Genomic DNA, 15,457 nt, shown 5'->3' with positions numbered 1-15,457 from the left:
GTCCCTAAGTGGTTTTGATGGCAGAAAAATTTGTTTTGCAGATGCCTGCACTGTTTTCTTTAGGAATATTTGGGAAGGTTTTCATTATTAAAAATATTAGTCATTAATCATTTGTGAAAGAATACCATGCATAAAGTATTAGGTATCAACGGGCCTCATTTAATTGTCCTTTTTATCTGCAGGTATGTGACTGTATCTGGAGTGCGCAATAGTCGTGAAAATCTTCAGGGAATGTTCTGTGAACAGCAAGTATTTGTATTCTGACAGTACAGACCGGCTTTCTGTCGAGATGAAGGCACTTATGATCGAATTTGATGGATAACTCAGACTGAAGTGAATGGATGGCCTGGTCGATATTGGGCTACATTTAGATGAGGATTTATGAGCAGAGGGACATTGTGTGTCTGTGGTTAGCAATAAGAAGCTAAGACGAGTGTCTTACAAGTTTTGTGAAGCTATTTTAAAAGTGAGGAAAAGAAAAAGAATGGGTAACTTTGTCTTTTTTGGGGGTGTTTGTCTCTCCAGTTCTCAGTTCTCATTGTTAGGATTGACATGTAGAAGTGTTTCAGGTGCATAAGACAGTGTGTTTAGATGTATTTCAGAGATCTGTGTGAATATTGCTGAGATAAAAGTGTCCATATGTCATCATAAAATCTCTGTGCTTGTATGGAGCAAAATATGGAATAAAACAGGAAGACTGCATCATTTCATCCCCTTTACTGACAAACATCCTGTTTTTTCTGCTTCCACATGGCTGCAGATTTTCACCTGTTGTTTCAGCCGCTGCAGTATGTTCTTTTTTTTCTCCTTCCCAGTCATTGTTCTCTTTGCTTTAACAGACACAATCCACTGTGTCTCACCTTCTGCTTTCTCACAAACCTCTTCTTGCATAAGGATAAAAAAAAAAAGTTCTATTTTCCCCCTTCCTGGATACAATAAACAAGGTCAACCAATATAAAATTGTCAACGTTGTGAACAGTTTTATGTTGCTAAAATATTATGTCTGTCAGACATTTCATCCTTTCATACTGTAAGGGGAGGAAAGTATTGGCTACTCCTGTTATCGTCATATGAAGCAAATTTCTGATACAGTTGAATAATTGATGAAGACAAGCTGCATGAATACGCTGATGCCAAAGCACAAAATGCTTTTTTCACTTACTGGTTGCTAACAAAAACACCTTTTTCTATGTTTCCTCTATGCTGCTTTCATTGGTTCACATAAATGGGGTGAATAATTTGTCCCTGTTCTTACACTGGAATTTTTAAATAACATATAATAAAATGTCTGACAAATGACGCAGTGTTCTGTTTACCTACATGAGACGTACTTCATTCCGGCTGCTTGTTGGAAAAGCAGTCAGATTTGCTAATTGTGCTCACTAACCAATCTGACTAGCTAACACTAGTTGATAACAATGTATTTGTCTATATTTTCAAACTATCATTGCCAGAAATTTGGAACATGTCAATTTGTGATTATTTTTGGTGAAATACAAATAACAATATGACTTGGGATGCATAAACAAATAATTAAAAAGTCTTACTGCCACAGGTTCATAGCAGACATAGACTGCAGGTAATGAGTAGTTTGTCCAGCCACTGGAAAGAAAGAAAAACATTATGTCCATCTCAACAATCAGATATTGTTGAAAAAGTTTCTTCTGACTGATGTCTGTTGTATTTTCATAATGATGTGGCCACCTCACGCCTCACCAATGTTTTACAGTCATTGCCTGAAAGCATGGTACCTAAATAGTTTGCAAACATTTATTGAACTTCAAGCAGTTCTGCACGCTATGTTTAATTTGTGCAGTGGTAACGATGAATTTGTGATAAACTGTGGGGCCGTTATTTATATGCTCGAATATATTTTTAACAGTCAGTGGCTGAATTGTGTTGTGCGTCTGACATATTTTATATAATGTTATAAAATGTTATAACTGCTGCTGTCATTAGTCCTACCAAGCAAGGCAGCCATGTTAGATTTTTTTAGGTTGTTGCTGTGACTGACTCTTTGACTGGCCAATCTGAATTCTGACTTCAGGATAAATTTTTCTGAAACAGGCATTCTGACAAACGTAACTTTTTTTCTCCTCTTAAGTTTCCTTTGGTATGCTTGGATGCATCACATGGACAGACAGCTAATTTAACATTTACCTTTTCCTGATTGCAATTTTCTCCCATATTGTCTCAACCATAACATAACATTAATGTGTTAAAGATGTTGTTTTGTATTTTTTTGTTTTATTGGTGCTATGTAATATTCTAAAATTACAACACATTATTTTCATTTCTTGTAAGCCATAGCTATCAAAATTGCCATGAATATAATTTGAAATATATCGCCCTAAAATAAATATTTAAGTTTCAGTTTTTAAATTGACCCACTGAAATAAATTGACTTATTTAAATTGAATAAAATGCATATGTATTTTCTAACCATTTGAAACCTCAAATGGCAAATTTCAGTGAAATCAAAAAGAAAAAAAACCCCCTCCTGAAACAGTTCACTTTCATTTCATTTGCTGATTCATTGTTTTGTTATGCAGCTTTTACGTCTGGCTGATTGTCAGCTACCTTGACTAATTTTGGATTCACAATTCTTGTCAGCTGTGCCTGGAGAGGAGTAAAGTTAACTGTGCCAGACACCAAACTATTTTTATCTCAGAATGTCCCCATTTCAGAAAACTTCATTATGCGTGTTGCTGCTGCTGAGGAGTAGATTCTGGGATGTATGATGTTTCGATGCATCGACTGATGGATTTCGGCTAAACATAAACAATCCAAAATAATGACCATTATGCTCACAAACAAACAGACTGCTGACCCAGTTTTCATTTAATAGCTGGGACATTTTCAGTGACTCCTTTTTCATCCTCAGTTGAATTCTCTGCAGCAGCTCTTCTGCGCAGAAAAGAAATGCGCCTGTCTACATTTCAACATCTTAAAAGAAAATATACCAAACAAGTAAAGATCATCAGTTCACACTGGACGAGTCACCTAAATGTTTAAATGATGTGGTGCCACAAAGACAAATGGTTGTTGCTCCAGTTGCATTCACTTAGAGAATCTGGGATTTACTAGGACAGCTGCTTCTGTCCTCACACTCCTGTCCCATTGGGAAATAGCTTCTAGTTTAAAGACTGTCTTTATAAAACTGCCTCCTCCTTCCGTGTGTGCAGGGAGGTTTCCCAGATCGACCAGTTCCTTCAGGAGACGGCGGCACGGGAAGCCAACGCTAAGGTGCGCCTGCAGCAGTTCATTGAGGAGCTTCTGGACCGAGCTGACCGTGCTGAGAAACAGCTGCAGATCATCAGCAGCTGCGGCACCACACCGAACGGCAGCCTGGGACGCTGCAGTCTGCAGGCCTCGAAGGGCACTGGGCGCCAGGTTCGGATCTTTCAACATATTTTTAGTTTGTGGTCTTAATGTAGTATTCATGCACTCCTGTTGGATCGTTTTGGTTCCGTTTTAAATGTGCTTCAGGGGTAAATAAAACAGCTGGAGTCATAGAGATCAAAAGGCTGCTACAATTTATCGGGAATGCTGAACTGTCAGTCTTTGCCTCAAACACACGTGTATACCTTTTCTAATTACAATGTCAATTTGAATCAATGAGGGTAGTCACGGACATAGTTTGCTTTTTTAAACCTGCAGGTCTTCAGATCTCCTAAAGCGAAAGATCAGTGACGTTTTTGGATTAAGTTCCTCCAACAGGAGTTATTATCTTTTGATCAGCTGATGCTTCCTGAACAAGGAGACTACATAAACGGGAAGCATGATCCTTGTCTGCTTATCATTCAGCACCACATCAGTCAGAACATTGAGTCTCTGCTGCAATATATCCTTACCGGAGAGTGTAATGGACAAAGAGGAGCCTCTGCAGCTTTAGACTGACATCCAGCACTTTTGTCTCCGGGATCAGGGCTTGAACTGTGCCACTCTCCCCTTGTATTTTGCCTTATTACACAACGATGCAATAAAAAAAGAGAGAAAAAAAAGAATATCCAAAAGGTTGTTCTTAAAATGACACCTTTTTAAATTATTATCCAACACCTGTGGAGAAAGAGGTGACCTGCTTCATATTCTGCAAATGTGTGTGCTGCCATGGAAACTAACTCCTGCTTTCCATCAAGGTTTTAACAGGATTTTTAATCAGATGTGCTTCAGATCTGCCCGAGACCAAATTTTCTCTTAGACTCTATGTGGAAATCCTTTTCTTCAAAGACCATCAGCGACTGTACAGAGGCATTATTAATCCCTCACTCAGTGCAATGTTTTGCCATTGTTCATGATGCACAGAAACTGACAAATTTGTTGTCATCCCTTGTAAAGGTGCAAATTAATCCTAAAATGATGCTTCTCTTTTCTCGCTGCAGCATACTTTCACAGTTTTTTCCCCTGACTTTTAATTTGTACATTTGATCAATCAATATCCTAATATCCATATGACTGCTCCATATACTAATTTACAGGCACTTCAAATTAAAAGGTTACACTATATATGTTTAATTTGTTAAACAATTTCTTTGCATTCATACCAATACTTGCATTCTTTAGTTAAATATTCTAAAAGATAATTTAACAAAAGTCACTAGTGGAATACTTATGAGTCCCTTTAAGAAAAATGTATATTTTTATTGATGTCTTACACAAGACAAATAGCTGTTTTGGAGATATGCTAGCAAAGTGCTTTTTCCCCTCCTACCATAACGAATGTAAACATGTGCAGTTTGCTAAACTCTAATGGGACTCAAATGAGAGTAACATTCAATTTATTTTGCAACAAACGGTCCAGGGCTATTTAGCATGAAATAAATGATGAATGTGTGGCACACATTGCTGGGTACAATAGGAAATCTTTTAAATCGCAATCTGATGGTCTGTACAAGCAAGCTATTATATGTTATCGTGTCTTTTAGTAAGTTTATGATCCAAAACATATGGTGAAATCAATACAGTTATGGTTCACTGGTCAACCTTTTTCCAAGGCCATGAAAGTCCTAAAACCTAGGTGTTATAGAAAACTAGTGAGGTGAGCTCAAGAGAGGAGAGCATAGTGCTATTTTCAGCTAAATATAAGCTCAGATAACCTGTAAATGCCTGCTAATTATATTTTCAGGACCCCTAACCCTAACCCTAATAGTCATTCAGAAATGCAGCGTTACCCATTTTTGATCAATACTGTTGCCTACATTTAGATGCATTGTGTTAAAAGTTGAGATATCTCAGCTTCGTGTTTGCATGCATGTGCAGTGTTGTCTGACTTTGAAAAAATCAGCATGACGAGCACAAGTGCAGAGTAGAGTTCAAACTGTCTGACACCTTGTAGCGCCGTGAATGGGAAGCCTGGAGATGTTACCCAGGCAGCCACTCACCCTCACAGCCTCTCTTCCTCCCTCCATCCGGTGGCAGCGGGGTCGCCCTCATCTCCACGGAGACGGGTCTCACAGCCAAACACGTATTTGAGGGCTGACACTCGGAGTGGACTTGTTTCCGGCTCTCTCTCTGTGATTTTAATTCCAGGCTGATTTGAAGTGTTTTCTCACAGAAAACAAAGGGAACACAGCTTGAATCAAATGTCAGCGTTTGCTGAAATTTCTTTGGCTTCGTTACACCAAGAGTTCGAAGCGGAAACCTACTCAAATTTCATCCAAACCTCTATGGATGAATGCATTATTATTTCGTCCATGTTCTGAAGATTTGCCCTTCTTCTGTTTTTCATCAGTGTGTCTCGGACTCAGAGCCTCAGACAGTTTGATCTATTTCCTGTATAGACCATTTCCACTGACAAGAAGTGGGAAGAAGGGGAAAAAAGGAGAAATTGTGCCTGTGTTTGCTCTGCCTCTGAGGCATGTCAGTACACAGACCTACACCTGGCTCTGCTTCACTCATGCCTACGCGCAGTCTCGTGCAAACAGCGAGTGCTTTGGGGATGAGTGATGTGTGAAAGAGTGACAAGAGGAATTTGTTTCAAAGAAAACAGCATGAGAATCAGCTTTTAAGATATGTGAACATGCCAAATTGTCATCTGCTTTCAGATATGCTTTTCATAAATTTTACAGTTTATGGATTTAAATATTTATTGATCAGTTTTTTGTTTTTGTTTTTTTTTTCAGAATTTGAGTTCTAACAGCTACCGTCTTGATGATCAGTATGCTGCATAAATTTTCAGCTAGCCCTACTTTCTTATTTGTACTTGATGGGGTGGCATAGAGGGTCAGATTTCTCAGGGCAAGAAGGTTCTGGGGCCTTTCTGTCTACAGTTTGCATACCTGTGCATGTTCAGTTTCTTCCCACAGTTCAAAAATATGCATTTTAGTTCAATTGGAGATTCTAAATTTGCCTGTAGGCTCAAGAGATTGATTGTCTTGTTTTGTCGCGTGCGTGCGTGCGTGCGTGGGTGCGTGCGTGCGTGCGTGCGTGCGTGCGTGCGTGCGTGCGTGCGTGCGTGTGTGTGTGTGTGACCTGTGACCTGTCCAGGGTGTGTCCCACAGCACCCATTTACAGCAGACACCAGGCCTGGGTCTTCAGTAAAATCAAACAGATGTAGACATTTGTTGGATGTCCTTTGGATAATCAGACTTAATGGTTAATTGAAAAAGGCAAAAAAAAAAAAAAAAAGTTAAATATGCATCCATCAGAATTTGTATGCAGATTTTTAAGTTTTTGTAGAGCTTTTATCCACCATTACAGATTTTATCTCCTTTTGAACTTTTTCATCAACATACTAACCAACTTCAGAATATTTCTTCCTAATCTTCCTGCCATGAGTGCTCATTACATTGGACACTGTATTTGTGAGAACAACAGGGTTTTGCCATTTTAATCCAAAGACAAACAGATAAGGAAGTTGACATTTAACCCTGCTTTGTTTTTACTAGCAATTAGCATAATTAGCACATTAGGATTTCTAACTTTAAGCATTGGTATCCATGCTTATTTTTTTGAGAAGCAATATCTTGACTTGAACTCTTCTGCCTCTATTTCCAAATTCAGCTTTCACCATAATAGACAGAGGCTGAGTTCAAAAGAGAGCAACTTCTGTGTCACTTGTTTAGCCTTCCTGTTGTCTGGCAAACCTTGCTCTGGGTCAGTTCGCTCCCTCCCCAGTTTTAATGTCTCCAGGCTAGATGTAAATTGATGGCCTGTTGCAGGCTATCAAAAAAAAAAAAGCTAAGTGAAAGACACTCAAAGCACCAGAGTCTAGCTCTCTGTTGAAGCTGAATAAACAGATGGCATACTCCAAATAAAATAATTTTCTTTTAAAGAATTTCTGACACTTTGTGTTTTTTCTGTCCTCATTTATAAACACCTCACAGACACTGAAAAAGCTATGCTTGCGTCTTCTTGCAGTAGCAACTCCCACAACAAACGGTGTTTTGTTTAGAACAGCCTGGTTGTACTTAGACCTGGTGTGTTCACTGCATACAAAAAAAAAAAAAAAAAGGATTTTTGAGTTTGTTACTGGCAGGGGTCATGGAAAATATAACAGAAAGTAGAAAGTATTAGCAGGTGTCAGCTGAGTCTTATAAGTGTTTTTACAGTAAAGAGGTTTTGTTTCATGGCACCTAAAACTGAAACTATCCTTCACACTTCATTACGATTCTTGCTGGATATTCAATACTCATATTTTTTAGGGGGAGGGGGGTTTGTTGTTTTTGATTAGTTATTTCTTTCAAAATGATCTCTGCATTAATAATGCTTAGCCCCAGGAATGTTGGTGTTCCATCTTGGTCAGCACTTTCTTCTGAGTTGTGAATCAGCACCATACTGAAAAACGATACACTTGCCCCTCAGACGTTTTCCAGATTCCAAAACTAACAAACATTTTGGATTTTTTTTTTTTTTCCAGATTTCCATCTCTTCCAAACAAATTAACTCTTTGTTCTCACTTGCTTACTTGTCATTTTTCTTCAGAGAAATTCCAGCCTCTCTGGTAGCACAAGAGGAATGTACCAAGTGTCAGAGAGACGATCTTCTCCCAGCACAGGGTAGGTCAGAAACAAAAACAGAAGAAAAACAGGTTGTTTTTTACACATGTAAACAATAGGTAATTCATGCTTCCTTTATATATTTATTTATTTAAAAAAGAGATAAGGAAAATAGTCAGAACCTTTAAATGTACTAAATTTGGCCAATAGACAGTTTTTTTTGCCCAAATCTGACGTGAGACTGAAAATATCTAAAACAACAATACAATTTACAGCATCACACCATAGCTGTTCACTGTTGTCAGAAGGACAATCTCTCTTTATTGGAGGTGCAGCGGTTTCGACCTATTACCCAATGCTGTTATGTGATAAACCTTTAAGATTTATTGTTTTGTGTTGTCTACATGATGGATTTTGTTGGGTCCTGGGAAGTGTGCTGGAGTTTTTGCATCTCCCTCAGTAGCAGCACTGAGATACAGGGTTGATGTCCCGATTTGAGGTGTGACTGAACTATTTCTGGGTCTCTGGCACCAACCTCAGACACATGGCTGTACCGTAGTAGTCTGACTAACCCAACTATCATTCCCAGTTGGTAGTGAATGTATTTCCTGTCGTGACGTCAGGCCTTCCCCGTTGAATCACTGACAGCAGAACAGACACAGACACACGTTGTGGCCAGAAGCGCTCGTCTGAGCCTCCTGTCTTGGGTTAATAATAGCTCCTCGCTAAGGATCAATACATTCTATACCCTTGCTGTTGTTAGGCATCATTTTAGAAAATAGGGAGCAGTTTTTGCGACTTATTCAATATGACTTCATCAGTGCAAGCATGGCTTGCAAAGATAAATCTGAGAAATGGAAAATATTTTGGCATGTGGTGCAGATTATATCCATGGCTTTTCTTCCAAGACAAAATAAGACAACATGTCTTCTGTACTTATTCAGGTGTTTTACATTTGCCCTCTAATTCCAGATTAGGTTTTTGTGTTCGCATATTAAATTATGGTAGATGTTGGTAGTTTTGTCACAGTTTAGAGGAATGCTTCCTTATGTTTGTCGCCAAGCAAACTTGTGGTAATGATGCTGGTCCAAGAAACCGTTTTTCACTTGATCCCCATTAAAAACACAATCTGTCATTTTCAGACAGATTTTTCTGTGCAAAGCAGAGATTTACATGCTCTGGTTTGAGTAAAGAAATAAATTTTTCTCGTTTCTAATTTGTGGCTTTATATTTCTAATGCAGATTTCAGAGAGGTTTTGATTCTTATACGTTTCTGTGCATGTTCATGTTTATGTTTCTTAAACTTTCATCATGCTAATGGTCAGTCAAGCTTATTTTGTTATTTAGTAAGACTAAAGTGAACGTTGAGAATGAGATGTTATATATGTGTTTGGCTCGAAGCAGGAAGGTGTTTAATGTTTAAATACCCTGTGTTCCTCTGCAGAGCATCAGGGAGGATAAAGTCTGTCTCGCAGGGTTCTGGAGGTTACGACAGCGACAGCGTCGAGATGCATCCCATGGAGGATTGTCCCGAGGCGCAATACTATCACATGCAGTGCCGCATGGGCGAGGGTGGCTACGAGCGCTCCCCGGGATGCGGGTCTAGAAACTGGGGTCTTCGCAAGCAGGCCATTCAGAACTGGCAGCGGCGACCGTACAGGAACAGCACCGAGGGTGAGGAGGGGGACGTGTCGGACGTGGGCTCGCGGACCACCGAGTCTGAAGTGGAGATGTGGGAGCAAGAGCGGAGAGCTGTGGCTGAGGTTCAGCAGTCTGCAGTACCCTATCCTCACCACAGCAGGGCAGCGTATCGCCCTAACACGGGTAACAGTTGTTTGCAAAATAGTCACAATCTTGAGGTATTTTCTTCACCCGTCACCAAGGCGAGTTTAATGATACGAACAATAAAAGGCTAAAACAAGTCGATGCTCTGACTTGAAGGGTTAGTGGAACACCGTAGAACTGGCAGTTGCTGTGCTGTCCTGACTAACAGCGGTATTGAGATGTTATTTTATCATTTAGTAGTTTGGGATATGTGTCTGCCAGCGTTGCATATCTAGAGATTAAACCTTTGCCTCTCGCTTAATCAGATTGAGTCAGATTTGATGGAGGACAACATCTACCTTTTAGTCTTGCAACAGATTTTCATTTTAATTTAGGTCTGCACTTTAACTGGACCATTTGGTCTCATTGATATGCTTTGACCTAAACGACTCCACTGTATCTCTGGCTATCTGTTTCAAGTTAGTGTAAATGGACTGAACTTTCAGCGCTCTTCTTCTTGTCTTAGTAGGTTTGGAGTTGCATCACCCTCTCTCCATTTTTAAATAAGTTAAGCAGATGTCAGATGTGCAAAGCTTAGAATACTGTTTTTTTTTTAACCTTACCCAGACTGAAGCTTTCCAGAACTGGGCTCTAGGGCCTGTCTGTTGTATTCCTTGTTCTTTATGATGCAGTTTGTTCACTAATGTTCTCTAACAAACCTCTGAGGCCTTCACAAAACCATTGGATTTACACTGAGATTACCTTATACACAAGTGAACTCTGTGTACATGACTTGTGAAGACATTCTACTCCCACTTCTCAATCATGTGTAATTGATAACATTAAATCAAAATGCTGTGCACTGAAGTTTGTGGTTGTAACTTCACAAACTGACAAAAAAGTCACAGAGGTATGTATACTTTTGCACTTGACTGTATTTATGTCATGATCCAACTTTTGCATCCATTATTTAACCAGCTTTGCTCTCAAGAACACAAGGAAGTAACTCAATAAACCATCTCTTACAGTTCCTATGTAAGAGACTAGCTAGCCAGTTGTTGTTGCACAGCTCAGCTGCACAACAGATTGTGCATTTTTCTGTTAGCATCATCCCATGCCAACCTCCTTACAAACCCTGCTGCTGCACTCTGCGTTCCCCGTCTGCTGTGGATATATCAGGTTGGACCGTGGCAGTCTGGAACTGAAAGAAACTGGGCCGGGGCTCAGTGACAAATTCACATGTATAAATTTGGTCTCCTCATTAGCTGAAAAGTTCTTTTTTTTTTTTTGTCTCATGTAACATGTTGCTAGCCTCTCTACTCTGACGTAGTTCTCCCTATTAGGAGAGACTCTGCCAGAGCTGTTTGTGTGGTATGTATCTGCAAGTACACAGGCTTGTTTTTTTAGTTCATTTGGCAGTCTTGAGTGTAGGAGGTGTGCGTGAGTGAGGGAGAGAGAGAAAGAGTCAAATAGTATGCATTGGTTCACAGCCCTGATGGTTTCAAGCAGATGCCTCCCAAGGCCAAAGATGAAGTGAGTCATGGAGGATAAATTTTGCTGTGAGGGTTATGGCAGGCTGGGATTGGACACATTGTAACAACAGCAGTGGATAGGATAAAAAGCACAAAATGCTGAAAACTAATTATGCAATCTGGTTCTGTTGTTTTTAGTTAGAGATTAGCGCCACCATGTGACAAAAATTGTTTTACCACAGGATGGTGAAGACAAAACGTTTATCTCATAGATATTTAGCCGATTGCTTAAGCACACCTTAAGGGGCATACGACTCATAATGTTCAGGAATAAGGAGATCCCATTAAAAACAAATGAGTGAAATAATAATAATAATAAAAAAAGGAACTTTTAGAACTGCAGCAAAGTTCAAAATGTACCAGAAAGGGAAAAAAAATTAAAAACAAGCTTTGAAACTGTACATTATCTAAAATATATAACAGAGTTATTATTATGGTTTGTTTCCAAAAGGCTCTCAGTTTTACTACACTGAAATAGATTAAATTATTTTATATATGGGGTTCTATGTAGTGACTTATAACAGTCAATATCTTACCTGCAATATGTGTCTAAATTTCCCCAGGTTAGAAAAACAAAACAAATTCTCATTTGAGAATAGTTTGACTTTGTTCATCTTAAAGCTAGTTAATCATCATCAGTTAATCATCATGGGCCACTCCACAAGTCTCACATGCTGACGACCTTAATTAACAAAAGCACTAGTTAAAGCAAAAATGTATAAAATAGTCAAACGGAATCTAAATTGAGAAGCAGTTTTCTATATTTTATGGCACAGAATGTTAACCTTTTAAGATGTTCTGTTCTACAAAGCAACTCGAGTATTAAAAGTGTTTTATTTTAGGAACTCCTGAAACCAGATATTTCCATACACACAAAACCACATAGCCCTTTCTTCCTCTTTATCTGACATTAAATCAGACTAAATCTTTGCCCACCAGAATTAGTGTGCAGTGAGTAATGCTCTCCCTGGTCTTTGTAGATTTACAATTATTTCAGTCTTTATTAGCATGATGGATCTTTGTGTTATTTTGTAATAACAAAATGGGATCAATTTCAAGAGGTATGGAAACCTTCCTGAGGCTCTGGATGGTATCTGTTAAAGGTCTGTGTTGTTGCTACAGGTCGGTCTGACGTGGTTTACAGCAAGCCATGCCGCCACGAAAAGAGCCCATCAAAATCCAACGAGGTGATAAGTCCAGAAATCCTGAAGATGCGTGCAGCGCTCTTCTGCATCTTTACCTACCTGGACACCAAAACCCTCCTGAAAACCGCCGAGGTCTGCCGCAACTGGAGGTTCGTGGCCCGACACCCAGCTGTGTGGACCAGGGTGCTGCTGGAAAACGCTCGCATTTCTTCCAAGGTGCGTTGTCATTGCGCTTTGTCCTCTGTTTCAAAGAGAAATCATTGTGGAACAGTGTAATTATTGTAAGTGTATGTATTTCTCTAGTTTTTGACCACATTGTCTCAGTGGTGCACGCAGACGCACTCCCTCATTCTGCAAAACCTTAAACCAAGGCAGCGAGGCAAGAAAGAATCCAAGGAGGACTACCTTAAAAGCACACGGTGAGACACCGACACGTTCACTGTTGTAGACAGATTACAGCTCCGGGGGTATTTATTCCTGCTCTGTGTGCTGCCTTGACTTGATTAACCCCATTGTTTGCCCGACTGTTGTGGCCGAGCGACGCACCGAGTGATTTCCTGAACAGTGACTGATGAGAGGAAAGCCAGCAGAGAGAACACGAATGATGTATGCTGACGTTTGTGTGCGGTTTAATTATTCGCAGCATGTGGATATCAGCTTTTATTTGCCGGAAGAAAACACGCAACGAGGTTTGATTCGAGTGGATTGTTGTTTGTATGAAGGACACGCGTTTAGTTGCATAAAGTTCTCTTAAATGCTGTATGCCGCTGAATGCATCTGATGATTGTTGCAAACAAAAGGCGGTAGCAGCAGAGCTCCCAGGAGCATGTCCTGACATTGTTAGAAGTGAAGTATGATTAAAAGTGACCTTTATTTTTACGTCTGTTTTTTTTTTTTTCTCTCTCTCTCTCTCGTAACCTTCTCTTATATTTCGGTCAAAAGTGGCTGTCTTGAGGAAGGTTTGGAGGCGTTGTTAAAGGCCACAGGAAGTAACCTGCTGATACTAAAGATTTCACACTGTCCCAACCTTCTGACTGATCGCTCCCTATGGTTGGCCAGCTGCTACTGCCGAGCCCTCCAGGCCGTAACCTACAGGTGAACCGTTGCCATCAGATCCCAGCTGTCTTAAAATGTTACAGCATGAATCTCACTTCATTGTCTTTTTTAAACTTGTTTTATATTTCACGTGAGGTAAACGAAGCCGCTTTCTTCAAATTGTATCTTCAAACATACATCGGGGTTTTTTTTGTTTTTTTTGTCTGCAGGAGCGCCACAGATCCAGTTGGCCAGGAGGTTATCTGGGCCCTTGGCGCAGGGTGTAGAGATATTATTTCTCTGCAGGTGGCGCCCCTACATCCATGGTAAAATGATGGAACATTAATTAGTAATCAGACATGAGATTAATAACAGAAAGACCAATCCGGTGATCATGTTTTCATTAGAGTGTTTGTTTCTCTCAGTCAACAACCAGCACGTTTCAGCAACCGATGCCTGCAGACGATTGGAAGATGCTGGCCACATCTCCGTGCTCTTGGTGTGGGTGGAGCTGGATGTGGGATTCAGGGACTCGCCTCACTGGGTAAATATTGAACATACAGCAGAATTACAGTGTTTTTGTTTTACTTAATACCCTGGAAAAATATTCTTATAGTGTGATGCTTTTCACAAGACCTCTGTGGTTGCCCTGAGAACATTAATCAGAGATCTCAGTTGGGAGCATCTGTTGACAAGGCAACCATTTGTTGTGTACTCTTAAAAATATGGCTTTAAAAATAAAAAAAATCCAATCTGAACTAAAGAAAATGATTTGATTATATGTCACCAATGCCTTTTACTTTTGATTTCATTTTTTCAGAACTTGAGTTGTGTCAACATATTGTTTACTTTAGTTTTTGATTCTTCCAGTTCCATCTACACCGAGTGTAAAATAATCCATCCACTGCTGAATCACAAACCGACTTCAGGGATCGCGTTGTTTCATGATTTCTTGAAAATGTAGATCATAAAAATAAATTGGGTGAATGTGTTGTACCAAAACGTGTTCCTACTTGATCCTTGTGTTGAATGTGGGCTGTTCCTCTTTCCTATTTTTTCAGCGAGAAACTGCATGCGCCTGCAGGTGTTGGAGTTGGACCATGTGAGCGAAATCAACCAGGAGGTGGCAGCAGAGGTTTGCAGGGAGGGCCTGAAGGGTCTGGAGATGCTGGTGCTTTCATCCACACCGGTCACCCCTAAAGCCTTGCTCCACTTCAACAGTGAGTTGAGACTGATGTGTAACACGATTCAATGTCAAATTCTGGACTATGCAGTCAATAATTATTTTTTATTTTTTTTCTGTGTCAAAGCTTTATCTTTAGAGCTCTTTTGAGTCATTTAAACATTCCCAACCAAGCACAACTTTCAGATGTGAATTACATCCACAAATCCTCCTTCCAACCAGGTGTTTGCCGCAACCTGAAATCCATTGTGGTTCAGATTGGTATAGAAGACTACTTTGAGGACCCCAACAGCCCAGAAGCCAGAAAGCTGTTTGATGAAATGGTTAACAAGCTGCAGGTAAACAACACCTCTGTGTCTCACAGCGGTTCCCCTGTACATTCCAAAACACTGATGGCGTAGTTTTAGTTTTAGAAGCTGACCTTTTACGTGTCAGCGAATAGTTCCTGGTGTGCAAAGAAAATGTTCCTGTGTCAAACTAGAAATTATACATCTGTTTTTGGCAGAATTGACTCTGGATTCAATTGTTGAATCTATTGGTGTTGGATGAGTGGGACTGACTGTGTGAGCTGGTTCCATAACACCCATGACTAGAGACATGAAAGACTTTGTCTTGATGTGTCAGACTGACGTGTGGTGCAATGAAGTCAATGCCTACTTGCATTGGCTTCTGTGTTGCCACAGAAGTCGACACATGTCTGTGTCATGTTCAGTGAACCTCAGTGAACTTATTTGGGATTTTATGCAGCAGACCGATACAAGGTAGTGCATAATTTTAAGAATGATGCATGATTTTGTATTGCTTTAACAAACAAACAAACAAACAAACAAAAAAAAAAATATATATATATATATATATATA

At 39.8% G+C, this 15,457-nt stretch overlaps 1 protein-coding gene across 4 annotated transcripts in view; it reads left to right on the top strand.

The window, feature by feature from the left end:
• The window catches only part of fbxo41 (F-box protein 41), a 37,757-nt gene that overhangs the window by 17,667 nt on the left and 4,633 nt on the right, over window positions 1-15,457 (top strand). For 3 of the 4 annotated variants that reach the window (XM_008411873.2, XM_008411879.2, XM_008411865.2), the window contains 10 exons: window positions 3,186-3,393; window positions 7,924-7,997; window positions 9,382-9,761; window positions 12,356-12,594; window positions 12,682-12,797; window positions 13,321-13,473; window positions 13,644-13,739; window positions 13,839-13,957; window positions 14,475-14,633; window positions 14,819-14,934. In XM_008411873.2, the coding sequence (XP_008410095.1) occupies window positions 3,186-3,393; window positions 7,924-7,997; window positions 9,382-9,761; window positions 12,356-12,594; window positions 12,682-12,797; window positions 13,321-13,473; window positions 13,644-13,739; window positions 13,839-13,957; window positions 14,475-14,633; window positions 14,819-14,934 (1,660 nt within the window). The remainder of the gene's footprint in view (window positions 1-3,185; window positions 3,394-7,923; window positions 7,998-9,381; window positions 9,762-12,355; window positions 12,595-12,681; window positions 12,798-13,320; window positions 13,474-13,643; window positions 13,740-13,838; window positions 13,958-14,474; window positions 14,634-14,818; window positions 14,935-15,457) is intronic. The other variant, XM_017305978.1, reaches the window with a different exon arrangement.

The sequence above is a fragment of the Poecilia reticulata genome, linkage group LG1 (assembly GCF_000633615.1).
Source record: "Poecilia reticulata strain Guanapo linkage group LG1, Guppy_female_1.0+MT, whole genome shotgun sequence".
NCBI classification, from domain to species: domain Eukaryota; kingdom Metazoa; phylum Chordata; class Actinopteri; order Cyprinodontiformes; family Poeciliidae; genus Poecilia; species Poecilia reticulata.
The sequence above is the reverse complement of the archived record's forward strand: the minus strand, read 5'-3'. Positions and strand labels throughout refer to the sequence as shown.